This window comes from Lissotriton helveticus, chromosome 12 (genome assembly GCF_964261635.1).
Source record: "Lissotriton helveticus chromosome 12, aLisHel1.1, whole genome shotgun sequence".
Lineage (NCBI taxonomy): Eukaryota > Metazoa > Chordata > Amphibia > Caudata > Salamandridae > Lissotriton > Lissotriton helveticus.
In genome coordinates, this window is record NC_136073.1 from 786,152,890 (window position 1) to 786,179,477 (window position 26,588).

General features: G+C 45.9%; 1 protein-coding gene across 1 annotated transcript in view; it reads left to right on the top strand.

The window, feature by feature from the left end:
- INTS3 (integrator complex subunit 3) overlaps positions 1 to 26,588 on the top strand; it is a 649,525-nt gene that overhangs the window by 613,110 nt on the left and 9,827 nt on the right. The window contains exon 27 of the mRNA XM_078670092.1: positions 11,087 to 11,187. Coding sequence (XP_078526218.1) covers positions 11,087 to 11,187 — 101 coding nt within the window. The remainder of the gene's footprint in view (positions 1 to 11,086; positions 11,188 to 26,588) is intronic.

The following is a 26,588-nucleotide window of genomic DNA, read 5'->3' on the forward strand; positions in this document are numbered from 1 at the left end:
CGGGCCGTCTGTGGCCGTCCGGGGCCAGCAGGGGCCGGGACGGGCCATCCCCCCAACAACTAAGGTAAACCAGAAGCGCATTGCGTGGGGGTTTATATCATCATTGCCCACGGCGTTATTTGACCCTTATGTCTGCATATTCCCCAATGGCTACCCGCTCTGGCAGATGTTCGCGCAGAGGGGGAAATTCCACGCTGGGGACCATGGATAACTTCATCACACGCGCTGTCTCTGTTGTGGAGAAGGAAATCATCCTAGCAGAACGTAGATTATCACGCGAATACTTGGCGAACAAACGATCCTCTATGGGGTCACTTGCGCAAGCCAAATCTCCGCCAAATATCACCTCATCGGAACCCACTACGCCCTTACTCCTTAGAGACCAGCAACCCTGTGTTGTTGACCCGAGGCCGGACAGTGACCTTTTTCTAATAATGCCAGATCCAGCATTGTCAAACAGTATACCAGCTAATAATGTAGTAAGAATTGAGTCTAACACTACAGCGCTTGTCCCACCTGTCTTACCCCCAATAATGATACATGATATTCCCAAAGAACAAGCTCTACAATCACCATCTCAGCAAACAAGTAGGGCTACTGCAAAACGGAAAAGACTACTCACCCCACGCAAAACATATAGATTAAAGGCTCTAAAACGAATCCGTAGAAACTATATGATTGGGGGAGCTAATTACAAACCAGTAGCCACTGATTCTATGACCAATGGGATAGATCGAAGTACCCCTTATGAGTCTGATTTACTGAATATTTCTGCTGGTACTACCCCGGTTATTGATCTTGCTAACAACTCTGAAGTCCCACTAGCACCGGATTTACTGATAGAACGGATGCAATCCCTTATGACAAGTTTATTGCTACCAGTAACGGAAAGACTAAATGGATTAACGGAGCGCCTGGACAATTTTGAGCAAAAGTCCCTGGACAATTTCTTTGCCATAAAATCATTGATTAAACTTCACTCTAAGATTGGACAGGAGTCTATAAGGACGGATGGGAGTTCAATGTCCTCTAACCCAGCACAACCAGCTTGTCCGCCTGGGATTGATAAAGTGGTAGATCTAGGTGGGCCAAATGCTGTATTGAGGGGACCGAGAATGGAGCCCACCGAAGTACAATCAAAGACTGGTGGACAGACATTGGCTGCTCCTCCAAAGCCTGCTCCGCGTAGATCCAAACAAATAATCAACACTACCACTTCTTCAACTTCGGTGCATTCACAACCTACAAATGGGACGGGACTTATAGCCCCCACACCAGTGTGTGATAAGAGTAACAATGCCCAAACATCAGATGGCAATTTAAGAATGCAAGTGTCAAAGAAGGTTCCAAATGCACAACTTCCACCCGGGTGCCAACCATATGTGGTAGTACTTACTGGCGTTCCCGCTTTGAAACCTAACAAAAGGGAGACTTATGACGAACTGAAGAACAAGACCTTATATTGGTTAAGGGAAAATAGACCTCTACCGTACAATGTTAACTGTGAGGTCATTCAAGTCCGAAGAGTTAATTGGTTGGGTTTTAGGCAGAAAGACATTGAAGGGGACTGCATTTTGGTTAATTTTAAAGATCCCTCTGTAGCACAACTCGTGTATAACCAACAGCCACGAAGAAATAGCCGAGGAATTGGGACTTGCGACCTCAGTTATTTTTACCCAAAGCAATGGAATCAAGACAGTAGGGCCCGCCGTCTGCCAGGTTTGATGGATAGTAGATTCTCATTCTTTGACCCCCCGACCCCTGTTGGTTTAACAAACCCATTAACCAACGAAACGGATAAAAACTGGTCTTGGTGGGGCCATTGACAAACAGAAAAAAACTACAAATCCAATGGATTGCCTTCTCCTATGGCTAGTGTGGACCGGTGGGAACCAAGCATATCACCAAATGCAGATATTGGTGCTTTGCCTTCTGCAATAGAGTTAACCAAATCCACTAGGGATGGAAATTTCTTAAATGATGAATCTGGGGCCCAGATATGTGGAAATGAGTTATTGGTGGAACCTATTGAGGGGACCTCATTGAACACAGGGGATAGACACCAAATTAACATAGTATCAAGTAAACCAAAACGAGATCTGAAAATTATGTCATGGAACATTGCAGGGTTGGTAAGAAACCTTTGTGATAGGAATTGGAGCACCTTTTTGGAGGAACATGATGTTATATTCCTACAAGAAACCTGGGCAACCGATATTGTACACAGACTGGGTTACAAAGCTTTTTTTTGTGGTGCTATTGCATCAGTAAGAGGGAGACCATCAGGAGGTTTAATAATCTGGATTAGTATATCTCTGGATGTTGTTGTATCACCCTTGTACCTTGCCTCTAAAGATTTGCTCGGGGTAAAGATAGCTACGAAAGATTTGGGCGACATATACATGATAAATGTTTATAATAGACCAAATCCACAAAAAAAGAAGGAATCAGTAGTTATAGAACAACTTAGCTCCTATCTGAGTAATCTAGAGACAGACTCGAAAATAATCATAGGTGGGGATTTCAATTGCCGATTCGAGCCCATATTGGGGCTTGAAAACCTATTGGAAGATGAGGATAGAGCTCATAACATCCCGCCCCTAGATAGTGTTAAGTTAGTAAAAAGTACAGTGGCAGCTATACAAATCTATGAAATGACTGTATCCTATAACTTGAGGGCTTGCAACGGACGATTGGATCCAGATAAGCCAGCTAATGACACATTTAGCAAGGGACAGTCAAAAACACTGATTGACTTTATGCTGATTTCAACCAACCTTTGGTACCTATTGTTGGATTTTAAGGTCGTGAACAGATCAGAAAGTGATCACTTCCCCTTACAATTGGGGCTGCAATCAGGTCCTTTTTTGATAACTGCTAGTGAGACCGAACAAGAGAGAGAGGTGGCTGAGGTTGTGGTTTCCAATAATAGAAAAGCAGTAAAATGGCCTAACATTCTGGCAAAAGAAGATATGCTTGTGGGCATTTACAATACTTTCTCAGATATCATCCCCTTATATGAAAACCTAAAGTTGGGTTCTCATGATGTCTTGCTAATGCATAACCATTTAATAGATTCTTTAACTCCCCTCCTGAGCAAACCATTCAATAACAAACATGGTAATACAAGAAGGCAATTGGAACTAGAGACACCTTGGTATAACAGACAGTGTCATCTAGCAAAAACTAACTTAATTAATGCCGTAAAATCCAAAGATCAGATGAGGGTTAGAGAATGCAGACAAGAATATAAAAGACTTTTGCATAATGCAAAAAAGGAATGGGATGATCTAATCTGGGAAGATCTCCTAAATGCCGCTAGGAACCATGACCAATGCACCTTCTGGAACTTAATAGCTAAAAATAATAAAACAGGCAGCTCAAATAGAGACTTCTTTTTGGACCAAAAAATCTGGTTTGATCACTTTAAAAATCTCTATGATCAGGATGGGCCATTTCCTGAGCCCAATTATTTCGGATCTTCCCCTTTGTGCTCTAACATAGAGAAATTCAGCATTAATGAAACACTGTGCGCAATAAAAGCTATTAAGGCAGGAAAGGCTCCGGGGCCAGATAAACTACCGGGCGATTTATTCACCCATAATATAGAAGTATGGTGTCCCTACATAAACTTCTTGTGTAACTCTATCTTGCTGGGAACCCCGATCCCAGAAACTTGGAAAGGGGCTGAAATAGTCACTATTTACAAAAAAGGGGACCGCTACAATCCAGGTAATTATAGACCAATAAGTTTAATTGATATTTTACAAAAAATCTTTGCCAGACACATTTTAAACAGACTTTTAAATTGGGTAGAGGAATCTGAAATCCTTTCAAAATACCAAGCAGGATTCAGAACTAAAACAAGCACCGTGGATCAAGTGTATAGGTTCATGTGTATCTGCTGGAAATACATCCATATAAAGAAGTGTAGTATATACGTGGCATTTGTGGACCTACGCTCAGCGTTCGATCTTGTTCCTCGCCACCTCTTATGGGAAACACTACGGAAGATGGGGGTTCCAGATGACTTGTTGACTAACCTTATAAAGCTTCATACTGACAACTTTGCCAAAGTTAGATGGGGAAGAAATGGCGAACTTACCCAAGCCATACCGGTAAAAAGGGGGGTCAGGCAAGGGTGCGTGCTGGCCCCAACCCTTTTTTCTTTATTTGTTAATGACATTCCCCTCTATTTGGCACAATGTAATCATGACTCCCCTAAGTTGTGCAATGAGGCAGTCACAGCACTGTTATTTGCTGATGACACCATTTTAATATCCCAAACGCCAAAAGGCCTGCAAAACTTAATCAATAAATTTAATAGTTACTGTGAGATAAAGGGGTTAGAAATTAATTCTTCTAAAACAAAGTACATGGCCATTAATCCCCCTAAAAATTTTAAGAAGAACTTGGCCCTGAACAACATCAAACTTGACTATGTGGATTTCTTTGATTATTTAGGTATTAGGCTGGATAGCAGAATGTCTTGGATAAACCAATTAGAAAAAAGTAGGCTAACACTCAAGCAAAACTCCCTCCCAATTTTAAAAATCCATGGTGGGAGTAGCTCAAAAGCTATAACTCCTGCGATTGAGGTGTTTAAAGCCAAAGCACAATCTGCCGCCCTTTACGGGGCTGAGATCTGGGGGCCTTATATAAAGAAAACATTTGATACTGATGAAAATGTTTTCTTTAGACGTCTATTAAGACTACCAGGAAGAACGCCCCTAGTACCAGTATACCTAGATATTAGTTTAAAACGCACTGGCCATTTGAGTTGGCTGAGGCCATTGCTCTACTGGGTAAGATTATGGTCCACCCCGGAACTCGCTGATTATAAAGCAGGACTAGTGGAAGTTATGGTGTTAGATTCCTTTAATTCAATCAAGTGGTTGAGACATGTATCCCATTGGCTTATAAAAATAGGCCTCTCACACTTTTGGGAAACACCTGCGCAGTCAATTATTTCGCTAACCATTTGTAAAGAACAAGTAAAATCTGCCTATTGGAACTTTGTGAACACTAATGTATATGAACGCGCTACTGGCTCACTAACGCATAAGTTTTTACAATTCAAGGACCACCCCTCATTTGAATATTTTATGGATGAAATTGAGCCACCCTTGGCAAAAACTGTTCACCTCCTCTATAGATACGGGGTCTTACAGATTAATGCGAATACTTGCCGGTGGGGAGGAGCTAAAAATGATCCAATTTGTAAACTGTGTGATTTAAAACAAAGAGAAGACGAGACTCATATTCTCTTTTTTTGCCCGTCATACAGCTTACAACGTAAAAAATGGATCATACCACTTTGTAAAAACCTAGGCACACGCTCTTATAAAGAGGCAGAGCGGTTACTTAGATCCTCAACTGCTAGATTGGTAACATTTGGTGTGAGCAGGTACCTTCATGGTGTTTGTTTAACTAGGAAGAAACTTGGAATGATATTGTAAAAATATTAAATGTTTTTATTGCTGGCTTTTTAATTATTTATAATTGTATAAATATTGTTTTTAACACTGGGTCATGTAATATTGCTGATTGTAGGTTCTTTATATGATTAATGTATCTCCCTAAAATTACAAACAAATTGTAAATATGGATCAGGGTTCGCACTTATTGCACTTCTGTATATATGAATGTTTTGTTATTTGTAAAACAAATTTTTAACTGTGAATATGTTTGCTTGTTTGTATTATATGTCTGTGTTGGCTTAATGACTAAGTGTCGAATAAAAGCTTTTACAACAACTTTAGAGCCTTCCAGTTTCAAGGACCAAGATATCTGTCTAATGGCTTCAAACGCTATTTGCCAGCACGCTGCTTAAGGTCTGCCAATCAAAACCTCCTGGTAATTCCTAGATTGGGATTGGCTACCAAAGGGGGGAAATCTCTTTTTGTATTAGGAGCAAGAGCTTGGAATAAATTGCCAGCTCAACTTCGGCGTACAGAGTGAATTTAGGAAACTCTTGAAGACTTGGGTCTTCTCACTCTCAGATGCGGCTTGTAGGGCATTAGTGTAAAGCTTGCAATATGTTGAAGTTGCCTTCTGTCCACCAACCTTTTCCAGCAGGGTTGGTTGTTGAGCGCCAAGATGCTCCTTGGAGCGATAGCAGCGCTATATAAGTGCGATTTTACATTACATTACATCCAGCATCGCCAGTCCCAGATCCGGCGGATTCCCCGCCTGCGGACATTGGGGGCTTCCATCAGCTGATAGAAAGAGCCGCTGCAAGATTCAAATTAGCCATGCCTAAGGTTACCACGGATTGTTTTTTATATGATTTCAAGGAACCTTTTAGGAAATCAACTAGGTCCATTCCTATTGTGGATCATGTGTGGAAGGAGGGCCTAAAGGCCATGAAGAACCCGGCGACGGTGGTCCCGGAGCTACCGCGTCTGGATAAAAAATACAAGGCATCCAATGATGGTCCGGCAGCCTTAACGGGTCATCCAAGACCAGACTCTGTGATCTCGCAGGCTGCGCAGAGGAAATCCCGTAACCCCTCTGCTCCCTTAACAACTCCTCCGGACAAGGAAGGGCGGAGGTTGGATAATGTGGGGAAGAGATTTTCGTCGATTGCAAGTTTGCTGGTGCGAGCGGCAAATGCCCTAGCGATCATGGGTAGGTACGACCGCCAGCTTTGGTGTGATGTCACCCCATATCTTGACCAGCTGCCTCCGGAGTCTACGGCTGAGGCAAAGAAGATCTTGCAGGAGGGAGAAGCAACGTTGATGGAAATCATTGACTGTGCAATGGATATTGCGACGACGGCGTTCCGTTAATTGGCTGGGGCGGCAGTCCGCCGCCTAGGATGGCTCAAAGCTACTTGGTTTCGGCCTGAAATCCAAAACCAGGTCCTGGATCTTCCCTTTGATGGTGAAGCATTATTCGGTAAACTCATTGACGACACTCTTCAAGAAATAAAAAAGGACACAGAGACTGCCAGGTCCTTGGGGACCCTTCAATACAGAAAGTCTCCTTTTAAGGGATCCAGAGGTCGAGGTGGTAACTACAGAGGATCCTATCAACAACAACAACGCTATTCCACCACGGGCTCAGGTTCCCAGCAATACCGTCAGCCTTATCAACAGCGGCAGGGCCAGTCTACCAACTACTCCAGGCCTTACAATAAGGGAAAACAAGCTGGACGGGGTCGAGATTTGGCAAAACGCCAATAGCGGCCTCCTGGCTCTTCCTACTGGACCCTCCTTCAAGAGATCATCAGTTGGAGGCAGGGTCACCAAATACCTTCACAACTGGTCCAGGATAACATCGGACCGTTGGGTGCTCAACATCATTCGGAAAGGGCATTCCTTGGAATTCACGCAAGTCCCTCCACCCAAGCCCCCGGCAGCCATTCCATCGAAACACCAGCGTCTCCTGCGGCTCGAGGTCCAACAGATGCTCCGGAAGGGAGCGATAGAGCCGGTCCCCTCAAACCAAAGGAGCAAGGATTTTATTCCAGGTTTTTCCTGGTGAAGAAGACGCTAGAGAAGTGGCGCCCCATTTTAGACCTCAGGGAGCTAAACGCCTACCTCATCTACCTGTCCTTCTGGATGGTCTCTCTCCAGGACATCTTAAAGCTTATCAGCCCGGGGGATTTCATGGCCACACTCAATCTCGAGGATGCGTATTTCCACGTTCCGATTCACCCAGCACACAGAAGGTTTCTGCGATTCACAGTAGCCAAGAGCCATTTTCAGTTCAGTGTCTTACCCTTTGGACTCCGTTCAGCCCCAAGAATTTTCACAAAGGTACTGGCGCCAGTAGCAGCTTTCCTGCGAAGGAACCATTTCCAGGTCTTCCCCTACCTGGACGACTGGTTACTGAAAGCTCTGTCCAGGGAGGCAGCGCTGGAGGCTGTTCAAGCTTGTACCAATTTGTTTCAGAATCTGGGACTCACTCTGAACAACGAGAAGTCTTCCCTGGTTCCGTCCAGGAAGGCTCGCTTCCTGGGAGCCATCTTGGATTCAAAGCTCTCAAGAGCCTTCCCTACTCAGGAAAGGAGAGACAAATTACAGACCTTGGCTCAGGACTTACAAACAAAAAAGTGTCTTTCAGTTCGCCGCTACAAGTCTCTACTGGGGATAATTTCATTGTGTATCCCACTAATTCCCCATTGCAGACTAAGAATGCGTCCTCTGCAGGAGCAACTAGACAACCAGTGGAAACAGGTCCACGGTTCATTCGAGGACAGAGTGACGGTCACTCCAAGGATGAAGGAAGCGGCCTTATGGTGGACAGATCAAGACAACTTGTCCCAAGGTCTATCCTTCGTAAGCGACCCGTCTCCTCAAGTGGTAACAACAGACTCGTCATTGGAGGGTTGGGGGGCAGTGATGCAAGACCTGCATGTCGGCGGTCATTGGTCGCCCCAGGAGAAACGCCTCCACATCAACCTGTTAGAGCTCAGGGCAATACGACTGGCTCTACAAGCTTTTCTTCCTCGCCTGGAAGGTTCACAAGTGCTTATCAGGAAGGACAACACCACAGCCATGCACTATGTGAACAAGGAAGGAGGAACCAGATCTTGTCCATTGTCGCAAGAGGCCCAGCAGATCTGGGAATGGGCGATCCTTCAGAGGATATCGCTGAGGGCAGAACACTTGCCAGGCGTCCTAAACGAAAACGCCGACAGACTGAGCAGGTCATCCTCTGTCAGCCACGAATGGAAATAGAATCAGAGAGTTTTGGAGGAGGTCTTCAGCCAGTGGGGCAGACCAGAGATCGATCTTTTTGCCACTCCGACCAACAAGAAATGCCGGTCTTATGCAAGCAGGCTTCCCCATCGAGGTTCTCTGGGGAGTGCGCTTTCGATAGCATGGTCGAGGAAATTTGTCTACGCTTTTCCTCCCATACCTCTGATTCTTCGGCTCATCAGGAAGATCAAGGAGGAGCCGTGCAGGATGATCCTTATAGCCCCTGCTTGGCCGAGGCAGTTCTGGTTCACGGAACTCCATCTGCTGTCGATAGCCCCTCCTCTTCCTTTGGAGGTTCTTCCAGATCTCCTCACGATGCCCGAGGGACAAGTTTGGCACCCAGATCCGCAGTCACTACACCTGACTGCATGGCTCCTGAGCAGCGAGAATTTATGAACCTACCCATTTCAAGTGAGATTAAGGAGGTCCTTTCTCAGGCAAGAGCTCCTTCTACGAACAGGACTTACCGTCTTAAGCGGAAGAGATTTTGTTGCTGGTGCAAGAAAGAAGTCATTGATCCTTTCGCTTCCAAGCCTCATCAGATCCTTCCTTATCTGCTGTCCTTGGCCAAGCCGGGACTAGCCCATTCATCAATTAAGGTCCATTATGCGGCAATATCAAGGTTTAGGAGGACTGGATCTGGACCCTCCTTGTGGTCCTCCAGAATTGTCAAGCAATTTCTAAAGGGATTGTTCAGAGTTTATCCACCAGTGAGACCGCCTCCTCCGACATGGCATCTGAATCTAGTCCTTTCTCAACTCATGAAGGACCCGTTTGAACCAATTCATCGTTCTGCCATGAAATACCTTTCATGGAAATTGGCTCTCCTCCTCGCTCTCACGTCGGCTAGGCGTGTTGGAGAATTCAGGCCTTGACTATCCAAGAGCCTTTCCTTCAATTCAAGAGAAACACTGTCATCATGAGAACTAATCCGAGGTTTATGCCTAAAGTCCCCTCGGACTTCCACTTGAATGAGCCGGTCATTCTGAAGGCATTCTTTCCTCAACCGGCTACACCAGCAGAGAGGGCATTGCATTCGCTCGATGTGCAACGGTGTTTGAAATTCTACTTGGAGCATACTAAGAGTTTTCGAAAAACCTCTCCGTTATTTGTTGCCTTCGGAGGTCCAAGCAAGGGCCTTCCTCTTTCCAAGCAGGGCATTTCAAGATGGATCACGAGTGCCATTCTGCATTGTCACACTGCTGCAGGAAAACCTCTGACTGGGAAGATTCGAGCACATTCCACGAGATCTGTGGCTTCTTCTACAGCCCTCTTCGCAGGGGTGCAGATCAAAGACATTTGCAGAGCTGTTACCTGGAGCAGCGATCACACCTTTACCAGTCATTACTGCTTGGAGTCCCTACAACAAGAGGATGTGGCAGTAGGACAGACTGTCCTGAGGAACCTCTTCCACTGATTGGTGAGCTTTCCTTTCTTTCCCACTTTCCGTCTTTCACATTTTGTATCTTTGTCATGTTGCCTATTGCTATATTGTGATGATGCAAAATGTGGTGTTGTTCCTAACTGCTTGCTACTCTGATACAAAGCATGGGAATCTATGAAAGTTCCAATACTGGGGTAAGAAAACAAGTTACTTACCTGTAACTTTGGTTCCCCAGTATTGGTAACTTTCATAGATTCCCATGCGCCTGCCCACCTCCCCGAGGAAAGCTCAGCCTACAACAGATATGGTGTCTAAGTACACAACGGCTACGAAAATCTGAGGCTCTGAGGTTCCTTCAGGAAGGTTCTAAGGGGTGAGGCACTTCTGATTGGCTGAGGCCTAAGTTTGGTCTCTTTTACACAAAGAGGGTGATATGCTACAAAAGGGAATGAGGCATAGGCCTTTTTCCTTGGTCTTTTGTACCTACAGCTATGGTATTTTTGTTACCGAGACTCCCATTCCGACGACGGGGAATGATACAAAGCATGGGAATCTATGAAAGTTACCAATACTGGGGAACCAAAGTTACAGGTAAGTAACGTGTTTTCTTCTGTGCCTATCACATATGACTTGCACTAAGGCAAAAAGACCTTTCAGCTGTGGAATCATGTTGAATAAAACAGACGTGAAATAAAATGATTCAGTTGGTTTAATGATCCAAGTGCAGGACATTTGCTGGACTTGGGTATGCTTGCTAGTGTGGATTGGTGCAATCATTTTTGAGTTTATGGGAATTTGCCCAATAAATGCCATCACCTAAAGTTAGCACTTGGTTGAAAGGGAGCACGGTGGTGCTAAATCATACCTGGGTTTGGTTGGGCTATTGATAGAAAGCCAGGGCGAGACATTGTGGTTGTACTTCCAGTATCATTCTTACTTTTGATTTGCTCACCAGAAAGCACTGACCCTCTGTGTGTGTCTCTTCTTTTTCTAGCTTACGTAGTTCAAGCAGCAAACTAGCCCAGCTGACCCTGGAACAGATCTTGGAGCATCTGGACAACTTAAGACTTAACCTGAGCAACACCAAGCAGAACTGTACGTATCTAGGCATGGCTGAACGACATATTAAACCTTAGAAGAGGGGTACACATACTAATGTCATGAAGCAGTGCAGACCTGCATATAGACTATAGGACATGAAGCAGTTATCCCCCAGCATATCTTTACTTGTGCTGCAGGTCACAGACTAGCTCAGTACATTTGTAGCACTATCATGCATCACATCTTCGAGCTGCTCGCTAATTGTTTTGGGAATTATACAAACCGATGACCATTACTAAAAAGAAAAGACCATCAGAAGTATGCACATCACTTGAGAAGTTAATCCAGGTTCATTGCGAACAGTTTTTATGTTCAAATGAGCGTGCAGTGCAACACAAATACAAGCCCTGATGTACGTAGGTTTCACCTGCCTACCAGTTACAAACTTAACTCCAAGCAGAACGTTGTTTTGTAGCTAAATAGTGCAAATTTATAATTCTTAGCCAAACAACAGCGAACCATTTACCTTTTGTGATGGCATTTACCAGCTTGCCGAAGTTAAGACGCCAGTGTCACGAATATATATTTATGAAACGGGCTGCCCTTAATATAACACCACCTAGAACCTGGGCATTCACTAGACAGACACCATAGGTTCTATGTGATGAAGGCTTTGACAAATGCAAATTGAGTAAGTGGATTAATAAAAGATTTGACTAATTCAAATGCAGTTAAACACATCAATTAATGAAACAGAGTGGCACACGTGGTGCAATTACCCACCGTTTTTTCTGCTGTATAAAAAGTCTTCAGTGCCTTTGAGCGTTCACACAGTGATGAATAATATAGTGTGTACAAAAAACAGGCAAGGGAACTAGAATGTACAATCGATGTTGCCTATTGTACATTCAATTATAAGTCAACCGATGAATGCTGTCGAATAGATACCATTTGCCTTTTATGCTGATGGCGTTTCAACCTCAACTGTTAAAATTCATGCGAAGCAGCGACCATGTACTAACAAAACAAGCATTGGCATAGCCAATAGGTCTCGCTTTTGGGACCTTATAAGTATTTAGTTATGCAGCACAATATCCTTGGTGCAACAAGATAAATTGTTGCATGGCTAAACACTTATAAGGTCCCAAAGGCGAGACCTATTGGCTATGCCAATGCTTGGTTTTATTGCAGCTAAATTGTCCTATCCCTGCACTTGCTGTTCTCGAATAGTGACAGCTGTGCCACCCAGACTTTGTTGTCTCTAATTCTGATTTACATAAGCACTGTTTTGTATGGAAATATAGCAAACCTGCTCCAAAATCATGATAATGAGAGCAAACAGCATGTGATAAAAAGCTGTTTTAATTTTTCTAGCACACCGTTGGATATGTGTCACTGAAAGGTGCTTGAGTAAATACTTGCCTTTGGCAGATAATAAAACAGTGTTTGAAACTGCTGCCAACTGGGCTGTTTGAGCCATTAAAAGTTCCTTTGCCTTTTCCACAAGTCGAATGCCATATATGTTTTTTGAAGAATTCATTGCTTTTATTGCTTTATGTGATTCGTCCATAGGTGTATTTCTTTCTGTGTGAAGTAAATAGTATTTTCCTAAATGTTGCAAAAGAACATTAACTTTCATGGTTGCACTTTATTTATAATATCCGATCAGCGCCGCTGGCGGAAGGCTGCAGTGATTTAGGATGTGTCTGGTTCTCTAAAGTGTTCTTGATCTGACCTCCTGCCTCGCCCGTGCTTCAAGGAGTTCGCCCCGGGGAAGGGGGAGGGGTTGGGGGAGGGGGTGGGGTGAGGGGGTTGAGAGGACAAGGACAATATATTAACCCTGAGAAACAAAATGGTAGATTTGAGGGAGAACAAGAATAATAAGCTGCAGAAATTTAAAGAGAAAAGAAAAAAGTCAGAGGGCGGAGTATTTGCGAGAGTTTGAGCTATTGGCATTGAAAATGACAATGCTTTTTATTTATGTGCTTCTCATAAGCAGAGACTCTAAGTACAAAGTAGGTGTTAACACAACGCTTGCAGGTTTTCAAAACACAAATAAAAAGCATTGTCATTTACAATGCCAATAGCTCAAACTCTTGCAAATGTGAGATCTATTGCATTGTAAATGCCGGTTTACTCATGGAGAGGTTTCTACAGTATGCCCAGATGAGAAGTGAGCACATTGTATATGCACAGTCTGTTGTCGCCGCACTTGAAGACGGAAGGGGTCACTGCCCACACCAAGCCCGAGAAGCACAAGGGCCAATCGAGTATGTCTGCTCATAGCGCATAGATGTGAGTTGTTGAGCCCCAAGCACTAGAGAAGTAAAGCTACTCTTTTGCCATGCTTTCTTTGTTAGATTTTTTCTCTGGAAGCCCAAAACTTCAATAAAACCAAACGAAAACGACTGGGAATCGTTGTCTTTACATGCAACTTGCAGGCACATTTCACTGACCATCTGAACTGTTACTGGGATTAGAACCTGCTTGGTTTTACAGACATAACACATGTTTTCATGATCTGCAAGGAGCTACTGCGGCAGAAGCCATCGCAAGCTATCAACATCACTCAATAAACGTAAGACGTGCACTTGGAGGTTTATGCACTATGCAAATAAGCCCACACGGAAAATAAACGAGCAGCAGGCGCTTAATATGCCAAACTATTCCTGTCGAAAACATCAACACTGATCTGGCGCATGGACACATGGAGCAGCGATGCATGGTTTTGATTTTACATGCAATAAGACTACTGTACAAATGTTTCTTCTGTAAATACTTTACCATTTTCGTTTACGTGCGCAGCTCACTGAATGAACTAGATAGTTTATAAAGTAACAAGTTACAATGAGCGCGCACCTCTCGGGCCGAGGAGAAAGACTTCACCTGCCAGTGAAACAAGATTACACGGATCCAACCGCCCGAAGCCCGCCAGGCATTTAAATTAGTAAAAGAGCGGCCGGAGATCAAAGGAAGGGTGAAAAAAAAAGCAATTAGAGGGGAGGAGATGGGAGGCCAGCGCAGCCACTGCCAAACGAGTCACGGCCTGCGGCCGTGAATAGGTGACGGCGGGGGGTGGGGGGTGGGGAGCAGAGCTGTGTGAGGAACAGATGGGAAGACTCGTGCATGAGAGACAGTCACGTGATTGGGATTTACGTGCACTGTCCAAAATCCGCCGCTGCCTTTGAGGTGAGGCATTTCTGCTTGGCTGTATAAATCTTTTCCTCCTTATACTCAGAATCCACAAACTGGATGGGTAGATCCGCTGGTTTCAGAGCTCCTTAATCTTCCAATCAACTGTTTCTCATCTTCAATAAAGGGTTCTATTTACTGTAAGTCTGCGTCATCATTCCTGCCTGCTTAGAGGATTCATTCTGTAAAATCTTAGAATGCAGTGGTACCAACAACACGACTAGAGATTGAAGTGCTGTAATTGAAGGCAAAGATGAAATTCCCAATGCCGAAAACTCCAAAAGAAACGGTTGGAGTTGACGCTGAAAAAATACTGGGTTTTTTTTACAAATAGGTTGGATTCTCTACTAATGGAACGTAGACAGTTGCCAGTATGCCCTTATTAAAGTATAGTACTTAAACTGTGGGATTTAACTTACGGTGGTTGTGAACTTCACCTCTGCCAAACAGTTGTCATTATAGCCAACCTACTCATCAGCATATTCAGACAGAACCATCGGTGAAGAATGTTTTCTCTCATGTGTGAACTTAAGATTTGAGACAGCGAACTTTTCATTTTGAGAGGGTTTCCCGAGAAGCTCGCTTTCCTTGTGCCCACTGAAAACGTGCTCGAGGGAGAGGTGGGGGGAGGAAGCGACAGGAGCTGGGGGAGAGGGTACACCGAACAGGAGGAAGGGAAGGCTAAGAAAGGCTGTGTTTGCGGGGAGAGAGAGGGGAGGTGCTGGTGTGGGAGGAGGAGTGCTGCTAGGGCAAGGCTGTGTTTGCGGGGAGAGAGGGGAGGTGCTGGTGTGGGAGGGGGGAGGTGCTGGTGTAGGAGGAGGAGTGCTGCTAGGGCAAGGCTGTGTTTGCGGGGAGAGAGGGGAGGTGCTGGTGTGGGAGGGGGGAGGTGCTGGTGTGGGAGGAGTGCTGCTACGGCAAGGCTGTGTTTGCGGGGAGAGAGAGGGGAGGTGCTGGTGTGGGAGGGGGGAGTTGCTGGTGTGGGAGGAGTGCTGCTAGGGGAGGAGAAGCCCTGGCCGTGAATGCTCGTGCATGTTTGCTCACGTGATTCACGTGAACTGCAAGAAAACCGCGGGGCTGAAAGCCCTTGGTTTGAACAGGATTTTGCCGACATGAATTCTCGCTCCGCTCGATGCGCATGCGCGCATCGATAGGTCGCGAGACCTAAAAATGACAAGTACATATTAAAAGGATTTCATGCAAAAAAAGGTGTCTCCAAAAAGTAAAAAAAGGGCCTACTCACTGTATCCAGTAGAACAATGAGAATTTAGAAATTAACCGCAGAGCAATAGTCTCTGGACAAAAGGACAGCCTCTTGAAACACTAAGGGGTGCAATCGGTCGAACATATTTTTGAAGGTGTCCATGCTATGCATCTATAGGTCTGCTATTGCCACGCTTACCATGAGAGAACATGCTAATAATTATCAGATTTTTTCTTAAGAGATATTCAAGCCTCAAATAGTTTCTAATGAAGGATCTTAGCTGAATTTCAAGAAAGACCGCCCGAGGATGCTCAGTCCAATTCTGTACTAGTGTAATACATTGTTAACTTCATCATAGACTTCCAAGTAAAAAGTTATTATGGTGCACCAAGGTATAAAAGAGGAGATAGTATAGTAGAAAATGGGATCATCAAAATGGGGCCATTCCAAAAGAGAGCACCACAGGAGTTTGAGGACTTCGTCCCAAAAAAAAGTGTCAGGAAAGTCACAGTTCTTTTGTTTTTTTAATTTTGTTACCTACGTCTTCCTTTTTGACTCAGCAACTTGTCTAGTTGCATCTGAGGAGGAACCTGCACAATCTGATATAGCGAAATGCTTTGCTCATTAGATAATACTCAGTTATGACATTTATTTTGTCTGCATCTTTTATTGACATCTTAGCCAAACCGCCTACAACAAGGTTACTGCGCCTGACATTGCAAATTAGCCAGATTCCCCGCCTCAGTCTGTGAAGCGAACAGCCATCTAATATGTGGGAGATTTTACCTTGAAATTACTCACAGAAGCTAGTCGTGCTTGTGGCCTGGGCACCAGAGGTAGAAGTCATGAGGATATGACATCTCCTTGACGCAAGTGCAACACTGCTTGAAGCCGAACACTTTAGGGGTGACGTCCATAATTTTCATGCTTCCAAATTTAAGTGATCTTTGAGCGTTTAAAAAAAAGAATGGAGATGCTGTGGATCTGCTTTGAAGGGCTCTGAAAATGATTTATTGGATTGGCCGATGGTGCCTTATTTGGTTATGTAACGGCCCATCCAGAAAGGTCCAATAGCTGCTGCTGGAGTCATGCGGTGTCACCTCGCAGCGCAAGTTTTCTGAATCCAATCTAGCATGCGGTGAGGTTACTTGAGATGAGCAATTTGTTGGTGGATAGAGATTCCAGCAGTAGGATTGTTACTGAAAGTTAGTAACTTGTGCATCTGAATCACCGTAAAGGATTACAATATCAGTCCCATCCTTGGTTACATCCAGTACTGGAAATCTAAACAGTCCCCGACCTTAAGGTTTCACAGTTTCCTTCTGTAGCAAGAAAACATGAAAATGAACAAGTGGGTGCTCAAATCAAAGGAGATGTTCTAGAATTCAGCTAAAACCCTCCTCCTCCTGTACCACTAATGAAAAAACGATTGACGCATCAGTATTTTTGATTTTGGAAAATCTAAGCTGCCCCGTAAAGGATCACTTCATGGGGCACAAAGTGGCACTTTACTTGTTGATTAACAAGAAATCAGAGGAATAGCATCTGATCCCGATTCCAAGTAGTTAAAAAGAAATCTCCAACAACACAGTTCTCCAGCATAGAATTTTTTTCTAGAGTGACATATTTAAATTGTTTGTCAACCTCCAGCTAAGAACTTCAGGGTATATTTCAGTTAACAGTCATGTAAAATGCATACACACATAGTTAAAACTTCACACACTATATTAATTCCATCCACCACATTATTAGCTCGATCTCTAGTAAATAAGATGTGAATTTTTCTCCCTCTGAGGCCCCCACACCTCTGAGAGAGCTCGGCTATTTGATCTGCGATTTCAAGTTTTAAGTGACCATTTTGAACCGAGGACAGTTATTCCTCAGAAAATAAATAACATTCTGTTGCCGTTTGTTTGATTTCACCTTTTATTAGAGGACTGTTTCAATTATTGCTTCGGTCCAATGTGGTATATTTTCCTAATTTTCCTTCACAGGAAATTGTACTTTGATGATATTCATATGGTCTGCATATATTGTCTCTCTCCTGTACACAGCTCTTTGAGAAACATGCCAGACGTCAGTGAGAATGTCATGGGATTTTAAAAGGCAATTTGCCAAAAAGGAAAGTTCTGACATGGGTTCTGTCAGGTGTCCACCAAAATCCTTAGCCCTACTTTATCATTGACCCATCACTTGTCCACCACCCCAGTGTTGACCAGTACCTCGTTGAGGCTATGCTGTAATTAACTTCCATGACCCACAGTTATAAAAAACAAATCAGCAATGACGACCCTTTTCACAACCACCTCATCAACGATGAAAGATTCCTTGATAAAGAAGCAACATTGGCAAAGCCGATGTGCCAGCCTTTTGAGTTTGTCAAAGCTTATTTTATGTTGTCATAATTTCTGCAAATCTTTATTGCTGGTGGATGCTAACAATTTCTTTTTTTTAACTGCTAAAAGCAAAAATATGTGGTTGCTCTCAAAAGCACGCATTACCATAGAAATCCCTGGTGCTTAAAGGAACTATTGTGTGGATGTACTCCTTGTGAAATAGAGGAATGTCTAAAGTGGGTTGACCATTACCCCGTGCAGTATACTTTAGTGGGCGGTAAAAAAATGTGAATTGCACAATAAGAGACCAAGTGATGGAGAATGTGGCCTATAAGCTCCTATCAGTAAGTGTATGAAACATATAATTTTACTAAAATCAAAAGATTTTGGATAATGGTAGTCCTATAAAACTGCCAGCTCTGAGAATAACTGTAGCCCTTCTCAAGGATCTTTTTGCTGAATATGCAGCCTTGTTTACAGGTTTTGCCTAAAAGACTTTGCAAAAGTGCCCGTCAAAAGCATTGAGGAATCCAGCCATCTTCGAGGCTTTGCATCTCTTATTGTACTTGGAGACTTTTTATGTTGGACTAGTAGACAAAATAATCTATTACAAGAAATTATGTATACATGATGACACTGAATATCGTTCAAGTTGAAGGGAGTAGCACTTCCCTTAGTAATTGGGGTAAGGCCCCATGAGATCTATGAGTCACTGTAGGGGGTTCCTCGTATCAACAGGGCTGATTCACCTGTGTCGCTCTCGCTGTCTCCGCCGGTCGGCTACTCCCTTCAACTATCCGGCGGCACTGAAATCTTCAGGCCACTGTTGATACAATTACACCTTTTATGGTCCTGGCAAAGCAGTTTGGAACTCCTTCTGAGACCACAAAAGTATGAAACATGTTGACCGATACATATGCCCACTAGGGACATATTACTTCCCAAACTATAAAGAGACCAAACATCCCTTAGAATAGCACCATACACTTTGTTTTTACTAAAGACCGAGGGATCTCCTTAACCCTTTCGCTGCGGCGGCAATTCCGCCGCAGCGCTAAGGGGGTGGGGCGGCCGCACGGCGCTCGCGTACTCGTGACGGAACCACTCCGTCACGAGACGCGGTTGCGCTTTGCTTATGACGGAGCGGTTCCGTCACGGCCCCGCCCGCTCTTAAGAACGTTCAGCGCAGGCGCGGAATCGCTGCTGCGCGGGCCGTGACGGAACCGCTCCGTCATCAGCACAGCGCGGCCGTGTCCGATGACGGAGCTGTTCCATCACCAGCAGGGGAGGCGTTAATAATAAAACTACTCACTCCCCCTCCAGCCATTTTTTAACGCACACTTATAGGACCTAACTGCCACTTACACCCTTGCACCCATGCAGCTTCATCAAAAGATCTTCGATAGAGACCCTTCGGGGGACCCATAGGACATTGCAGCGCCAGCCTGACTAGGAGCACAGCCCAATGATGAAGCCTGACATCCTTCGGGGTGTGTAAGGGCATTAAAATGAGAACTCACTATCCCCCACAGATAGAGGAGCACTAGGCTCGAGCATGTCTCACTGTCTACTTCCAAACCTTTTTCTATAGGAACGGTGACTCCCTTATGGTAGAAGTCTAATTTCTGATAGATACATCTGCCGTGTGGATTCCTCACCTTGTGAATACCCCTTGCGTCAGCAACATTCGGAAATTCTTTTTTCGTAGCCTCGCGCCGACGTGGACTCCTGACGTCATAGAGACACGACCTCGCTCGCGACTCCGCTGACGTCACCGACGCCTATAATAGGCCCACGCCGGCGTGATGACATCAGTTCCCTTTTTTCCGCGTCGTCGACGCTAACGGTTATCGGGAATCTCTGTAGCCAACGGATACTTTGTTGCCTATATTGTTACCTTTTCCTGTTTCTCTGTATCTTATTCTTCGAAGATGTCTTCTAAAAAGACCGGCTTCAAACCTTGCAGAGAATGTGGGAAAATGATGTCCATCACCGACCCTCACAGCGACTGCATCTGGTGCTTGAGCTCGGACCATGATGTGGATGACTGCTCTTCGTGTAAGAAGATGAACCCGAAGGCCCTTAGAGAGAGAGAGGCGAAACTCTAGCTAAGATGAAAGCTAGAAAGGAGAAATCATCGAGGTCTCGTTCTCGAAGGGCGAGGTCGAAGTCAGGGTCGAGATCTGGATCCAGAGGGAGGTCATCATCGAAGTCGACTTCTGAACATGTTTCGAAGAAGAGGAAACATAAGAAGAGGGGACATGAGTCCCGACGTCGTTCTGGTAAGGAGTCGGGATCGAGGTCGAGGTCACCGAAGAAGGTACGTTCGAAGGTGGTGACCGTTGATGTTTCGGATCCAGATCCTGAAGGTGAGGCCTCCCCTTCTGAGTCGAGGGCTCCGGCTCCGAATCCGACTCCGGCTCCGAATCCGACTCCGAATCCGTCTCCGGCCCGAGATGAGGAGGAGCCTCTTGAGGATGAGGATTCCGCGCCCTTAGGTGAGCCGAATCCGGGCGCTCCTCAAGACAGGCCTGAGGGTTTTCAACCACCCTTTCCTGCCCCAGGCCAAGACCCATCTGCGTTTCTCAACGCAATGTACGGAGTATTTTCGAGGGCATGGTACCCCTCTGGTGCACCTTCGGGTCCCATGGGTCCCTTAGCTTTTAATTAAGGAGTCCCTCACTCCTTCCCTCCAGCTCCGTTTATGCCGTGCATGCCGGCTCCGACGCCGCTGTGGCATTTTCCGGCTCCACCGAAGCCGTCGACGCCGGTTCCGGCTTCGCCTGCTCCGAGTCGTCCTCGAACACATCCCTCTGAACCATCGAGTTCGGTTCCGACGTCGATTCCGAATCCGTCGGAGCCGATGGTGGATCCGGTGGCAAAGCGGGTCAAGATGAGATCCAGAAGAGAGGCTCAACGTCTTTTGGAGGAAAGGAGGTTCTTAGATTCACAATCTGACATTGAAGAAGGTGAATTAGATGAAGATGCTTTTGAGGAATTGGCAGACGCAGGAAGCCTGGATTTCTCTCCAGAGTGGGAGTTACCCTCAGGCTCTAGTACTCCTTCTAAGGACGTTCAACCCTATCATTTGATTATGAGGAAGGCTGCCAGTCTCCTTAAGTTGACTTTACCTACAGCAGAATTCAAGTCTAATATTCTGACTGAAGTATTACATTCTCCGAGTTCAGTGGTGGAACCTCTTCTTTCTTTCAATGATGCTCTGACAGAGCCCATTCTAGAGGTGTGGAAAAAGCCTTTGTCGTCTCCGGCTGTCTCTAAAAGTGTAGCCAGAAGATATAGGGTTGCCCCTGAGGATCCTGCCTTCTTAACCTCTCACCCTTCACCGGAGAGTTTGGTCATTCAGGCTGCATGCTCCAAAAAGAACGTTAGCGCTTTCCCTCAGGTTCCTTTTGAGAAGGAGGTGAAGAAGCAGGATCAGGTGGCAAAGAAGTCCTTCTCCTCTGCCAGTATGGCATTGAAATCATCAAATGCCACTTGCTTGATGGGGAGATATTTACATGCACTGATGGACTCTTTGAGTGTTCTTGTTCCAAAAGTTCCTGATGGCAGCAGGAAAGATTTTGAAGAAGTCATCTCTGACGCTCAGGCGGCGGCTCGCCAGGTCATTCAGAGCGGTTTGGATACTGTAGACTCTGTGGCACGCATTACTGGCACTGCTGTAGCTACTAGGAGGTCTGCCTGGTTGAAATCTTCTGATTTTTCGGCTGATGTTCAAGCAACATTGTTAGATCTTCCTTTCGATGGTTCAGGCCTCTTTGGGAAGAAGGCGGATGCGGCCCTTGAGAGGTTTAAGGATAGCAGGGCGACTGCTAAATCCTTGGGTCTTCAAATAAGGGGCTCTTCATCTGGCAGAAGATTTAGAGGTTTTGGCCGCTCTTCCTTTCGGAATTTCCGGCAAGGCCAGCAGCAGCAGCAGCAACAGCAGCAGCAGCAAAACTCCTTGTACAGGACATATAGGGGAAAACAGAGAGCACGTCCTCGTGGGCGTCAGGCCTCTTCCTCCCCCACTTCCTCAAACCCCCCTGCCTCTGAGAAGCAGCCCTAGATCCGACATTCAGGATCATGTGGGTCCGGTTGGGGGCCGGCTTACCCATTTTCTACAGGATTGGGAATCGGTTACATCAGATCTTTGGGTTCTCAATCTTGTAGAAAATGGGTATGCCCTTCCCTTTCGGGAATTCCCTCCCAATTACCCTCCTTGCCAAGGTTATTGCACCGAGGAACATCTGTCACTTCTGCAGGAGGAAGTGTTGACTCTAATAAGAAAGGGTGCGATAGAGGTGGTCCCAGAGCAGGAAAGGGGTCAGGGATGCTACTCCCGGTATTTCCTGATTCCAAAGAAGGATGGCAGACTTCGTCCAATCCTAGATCTCAGGATCTTGAATCTCTATCTGAAGCAGGAGAAATTCAAGATGCTCACCCTTGCTCAGGTTCTTCAAGCGCTGCAAGAAGAAGACTGGATGGTGTCGCTCGACTTGCAGGATGCTTACTTTCAAATTCCAATCCTGAAGTCGCACAGGAGGTATCTCCGTTTTACAGTGGGATCGCAGCATTACCAGTTTGCGGTCCTTCCGTTTGGACTTACTACTGCGCCTCGAGTCTTCACCAAGGTGATGGCAGTGGTGGCGGCTCGTCTCAGGAGATCAGGGATTCCAGTATTCCCTTATTTGGACGACTGGCTGATCAAAGCAGAGTCGTCAGAGAGAGTCCTCCATCATCTGCGCAACCCAGTTGTTGTACAGGTTGGGTTTTTCAATAAATGTACCCAAGTCTCATCTGGTGCCCTCCCAGCGCAACCTGTTCATAGGTGCGGTACTGGACACAACCGTATGTCGGGCATTCCCTCCCCCTCAAAGGATTCGCGACATACGGGAGATGATTCCTTTATTTTACAATGGAGCGGTCGTTCCAGTCCTGAAGGTCCTTCGCCTGCTCGGTCTGATGGCTTCTTGTATTCTGTTGGTCAACCATGCACGCTGGCACATGAGGGCGCTCCAGTGGTGCCTCCGCAGACAGTGGTATCAGCACAATGGAGATCTCAGGGAGTCAGTGAGGATCTCCAGAGAAGCTGCAGCGGATCTGTCTTGGTGGGGCGTGGAAGGCAATCTGTCCCAAGGAAAGCCTTTTCATCTTCCCCCATCGGTGGCCACGGTGATAACGGATGCATCCACTCTCGGGTGGGGTGCTCATCTGGGGGATCTGGAGGTCAAGGGCCTTTGGTCTCCAGAGGAAAGGTTGCTTCACATCAACCTTCTAGAATTGCGGGCGATACGTTTGGCGCTCAAGGCCTTCCTCCCTTCCCTTCGCGGTCGGTCTGTTCAGGTCCTAACGGACAACACGACTGCGATGTGGTACATCAACAAGCAGGGAGGGGTAGGGTCGCAGTGTCTCTGCAGAGAGGCTCTGCGTCTCTGGTCCTGGGTTCAGGACCATCAGATTTGTCTGATGGCGAATCATCTGGCCGGAGTGTTGAACGTTCGTGCAGACAGTCTCAGTCGGCAGTTCTCTGCCGACCACGAGTGGAGGCTTCACCCGGAGGTGGTTCACGACATCTTTCGGATGTGGGGGACTCCTCAGGTGGACCTGTTCGCCACTCGCGAGAATGCGCACTGCCTGTCATTCTGCAGTCTCCAGTATCCGATGCAAGGAGCCTTGGGGGATGCGTTTCAGTTGAGTTGGAGAGGTCAACTCCTTTACGCGTTTCCTCCCATACCCTTGATTCCTCGGGTTCTGAGGAAGATTCGCCAAGACCGGGCCCAAGTTATTTTGATCGCCCCGGATTGGCCAAGAAGGGTGTGGTATACAGATCTACTCCACCTCTCCTCTCACCCGCCGCTCCGTCTCCCTCTCAGGGCAGACCTCCTCTCTCAGATGGAGGGGCAGGTTCTACACCCCCACCTCCTGACATTGCACCTTCATGCCTGGAGATTGAACGGGGCAACCTGATTTCCTTTTCCCTCCCGCCTGACGTTGTGGATGTCATCTTGTCAGCCAGGCGTGATTCCACTAAGTCCATCTATTCTTATAGATGGGCGAAATTTGTCTCGTGGTGTGGGGAAAAGTCTATTGATCCATTGAAGGCCCATTTGTCTAATGTTCTCCAGTTTGCCCTTTCTCTGGCGCAGCAGGGGCTTGCGGTTGCCACGGTGAAGGGTTACCTTTCAGCGTTGTCGGCATTTTTCTCTGTTTGCCTGACCAGCCTTCTCTTTTTAAGTCTCCTGTGGTCTTAAGGGTTTTGAAGGGTCTTACTAATAAGTTCCCTCCTTCACCTTTTATTGTGCCTCAGTGGGATTTGAATCTTGTATTGACGTTTTTGATGGGTGCTCCCTTTGAGCCTCTCCATAAATGTCCCATGAGGCTTCTTACCCTTAAGACAGTCTTCCTGGTTGCAATAACCTCGGCAAGGAGGGTTAGTGAGCTTCAAGCTCTTAGTTCCAAGCCCCCTTTCCTGACCATTCATGCTGATCGAATGGTTCTTAGGACCAGGGCTGCTTTTCTGCCTAAGGTGGTAACTCCCTTCCATCTAGGACAGTCCATTACCCTTCCTACCTTCTATCCTCCCCCTCACCCTTCCAAGGAGGAAGAGAGACTGCACCGTCTGGACCCTAAGAGGGCGGTGTCCTTTTACTTGGATAGATCCAAGGACTTTCGCTTGGAAGACCAGCTCTTCGTTGGATTTGCTGGCTGCAAGAAAGGAAGAGCGGTCCATAAAAGAACTTTATCGAGATGGATCGTCCTCTGCATAAAGATCTGCTACTCTTTGGCCGGTAAGGAACCACCAGAGGGTATAAGGGCTCATTCTACAAGAGCTAAGTCTTCATCCTCTGCATTGGCTAGAGGTGTACCTGTGGAGGACATTTGTAGGGCGGCAACTTGGTCTTCCCTCAACACTTTCGCGAAGCATTACTGCTTGGATACTGAAGTGAGGAGGGACGGTCATTTTGCACGCTCTGTCCTTCAGGATTTCCTGGTCTAGAAGAGTGGACACCCTCCTCCGGGAGTGGGGACTGCTGTGGGACTCTATTCACAAGGTGAGGAATCCACACGGCAGATGTATCTATCAGAAGAACAAGTTACTTACCTTCGGTAACGCTTTTTCTGGTAGATACAATATCTGCCTGTGGATTCCTCACTGACCCACCCGCCTCCCCGTTGTCCACTCTTCTATGCCGGAGTTACTGTAATGTAATGTATATTTATTTTGTTGTCAAGGAAATGTTTCAATTGCTTTCCTGCTTTTGCTTAACACTGTGTGTTTTGCCTTGACTATTGTGTACTGTGTATACTATGTGCATTTCTACTGTCATTATTCCGTCCATGTGCCTCGATGGCACGGAAAAAAGGGCGGAACTGATGTCATCACGCCGGCGTGGGCCTATTATAGGCGTCGGTGACGTCAGCGGAGTCGCGAGCGAGGTCGTGTCTCTATGACGTCAGGAGTCCACGTCGGCGCGAGGCTACGAAAAAAGAATTTCCGAATGTTGCTGACGCAAGGGGTATTCACAAGGTGAGGAATCCACAGGCAGATATTGTATCTACCAGAAAAAGCGTTACCGAAGGTAAGTAACTTGTTCTTCGGGAGCACGGGTCACTGGACCTCCGCAACTAGCTCCTTGTGTCCCCCCTCTTTTATAATAGGTCTTTCTCAAACAGACATCTAAAAACTGTCTATAGGCAAGACCCAACTATGCCTGTTTTAGGCAGTCCTTTGGGTTTTTTTAGTGATGGAATTTAGAATTAAAATTTAGAGCTGTGAAATAAACTTGCTCGATTAGCCATTTAAAATTTCCCTTTAAAAATGGGGCCTACAGGCATCACTTGTCCCCCAAAGAGAATGTTGACAGTGCTCTTTTTATCAATACTGGAGTTGTCCAGAATGCTCAGCAATGTACGCAGTCAATTCTTTCCCTGTTTGTAATTAAGATCCCGTAGACTTTTATATGTGGAGTTTTTTAAATCGTTTCTTTTAATTTTGAAGACAATTTTCCTGGTGGATCACCTTTCCATAGATTCTTATCTCTGAACTCCCAGACACCTCCTTGTATCTGGAAACCTTTCTTTGCAGTGGCACCCAAGGAGTGCCAAGTGGAGCCAGAGTGGCACCGGCCGACCATGGTGACGCTAGAGCCATATAAGGTGCCACCTTGCGCCCTGATGACCATTCCCTTTTCTACTCCTAACAAAGACCCAGTTCTCCCTCCATTATTTTAGAACAATCTTTTTCTCCTTTCTTAAGCCATGTTGTGAGGAGTTTGGTCATTCCCCCCCCCCACCCCCCTCATAATTGCAGAGACCGTTTGTCACCTATAGATGGAGTGGTTCAAGCTGTACCTGTGACATTGATAATAAATGTCCACCATCCATCTATTGCCTGGAACTTAAACACTATGGCAGCAACTTGACAAATGTGCACACGATGGAGATTAAGGAAAGAGATGCCAGGTTGTTTTTAGATTAAGCCCACCAGAATGAGCCCTTCTGCTCCAATTCGCAGCCTCTATGTACTCTCTTCAGAAGGGGGAAAGATTAGACGAAACATCTTTCTTGCGTATGAAACACAGCAGGTGAGATAAGATTGTCTCCTTTTTGATGCGGTCGCAGTCTAGGATGTAATCCCATGACAGCAGTACCATTCTCTGACACTGTATTCTCTAACGTTACCTTTGCACAGAGGACGACAGTGATGCTGACAACTTGTTGTTGGA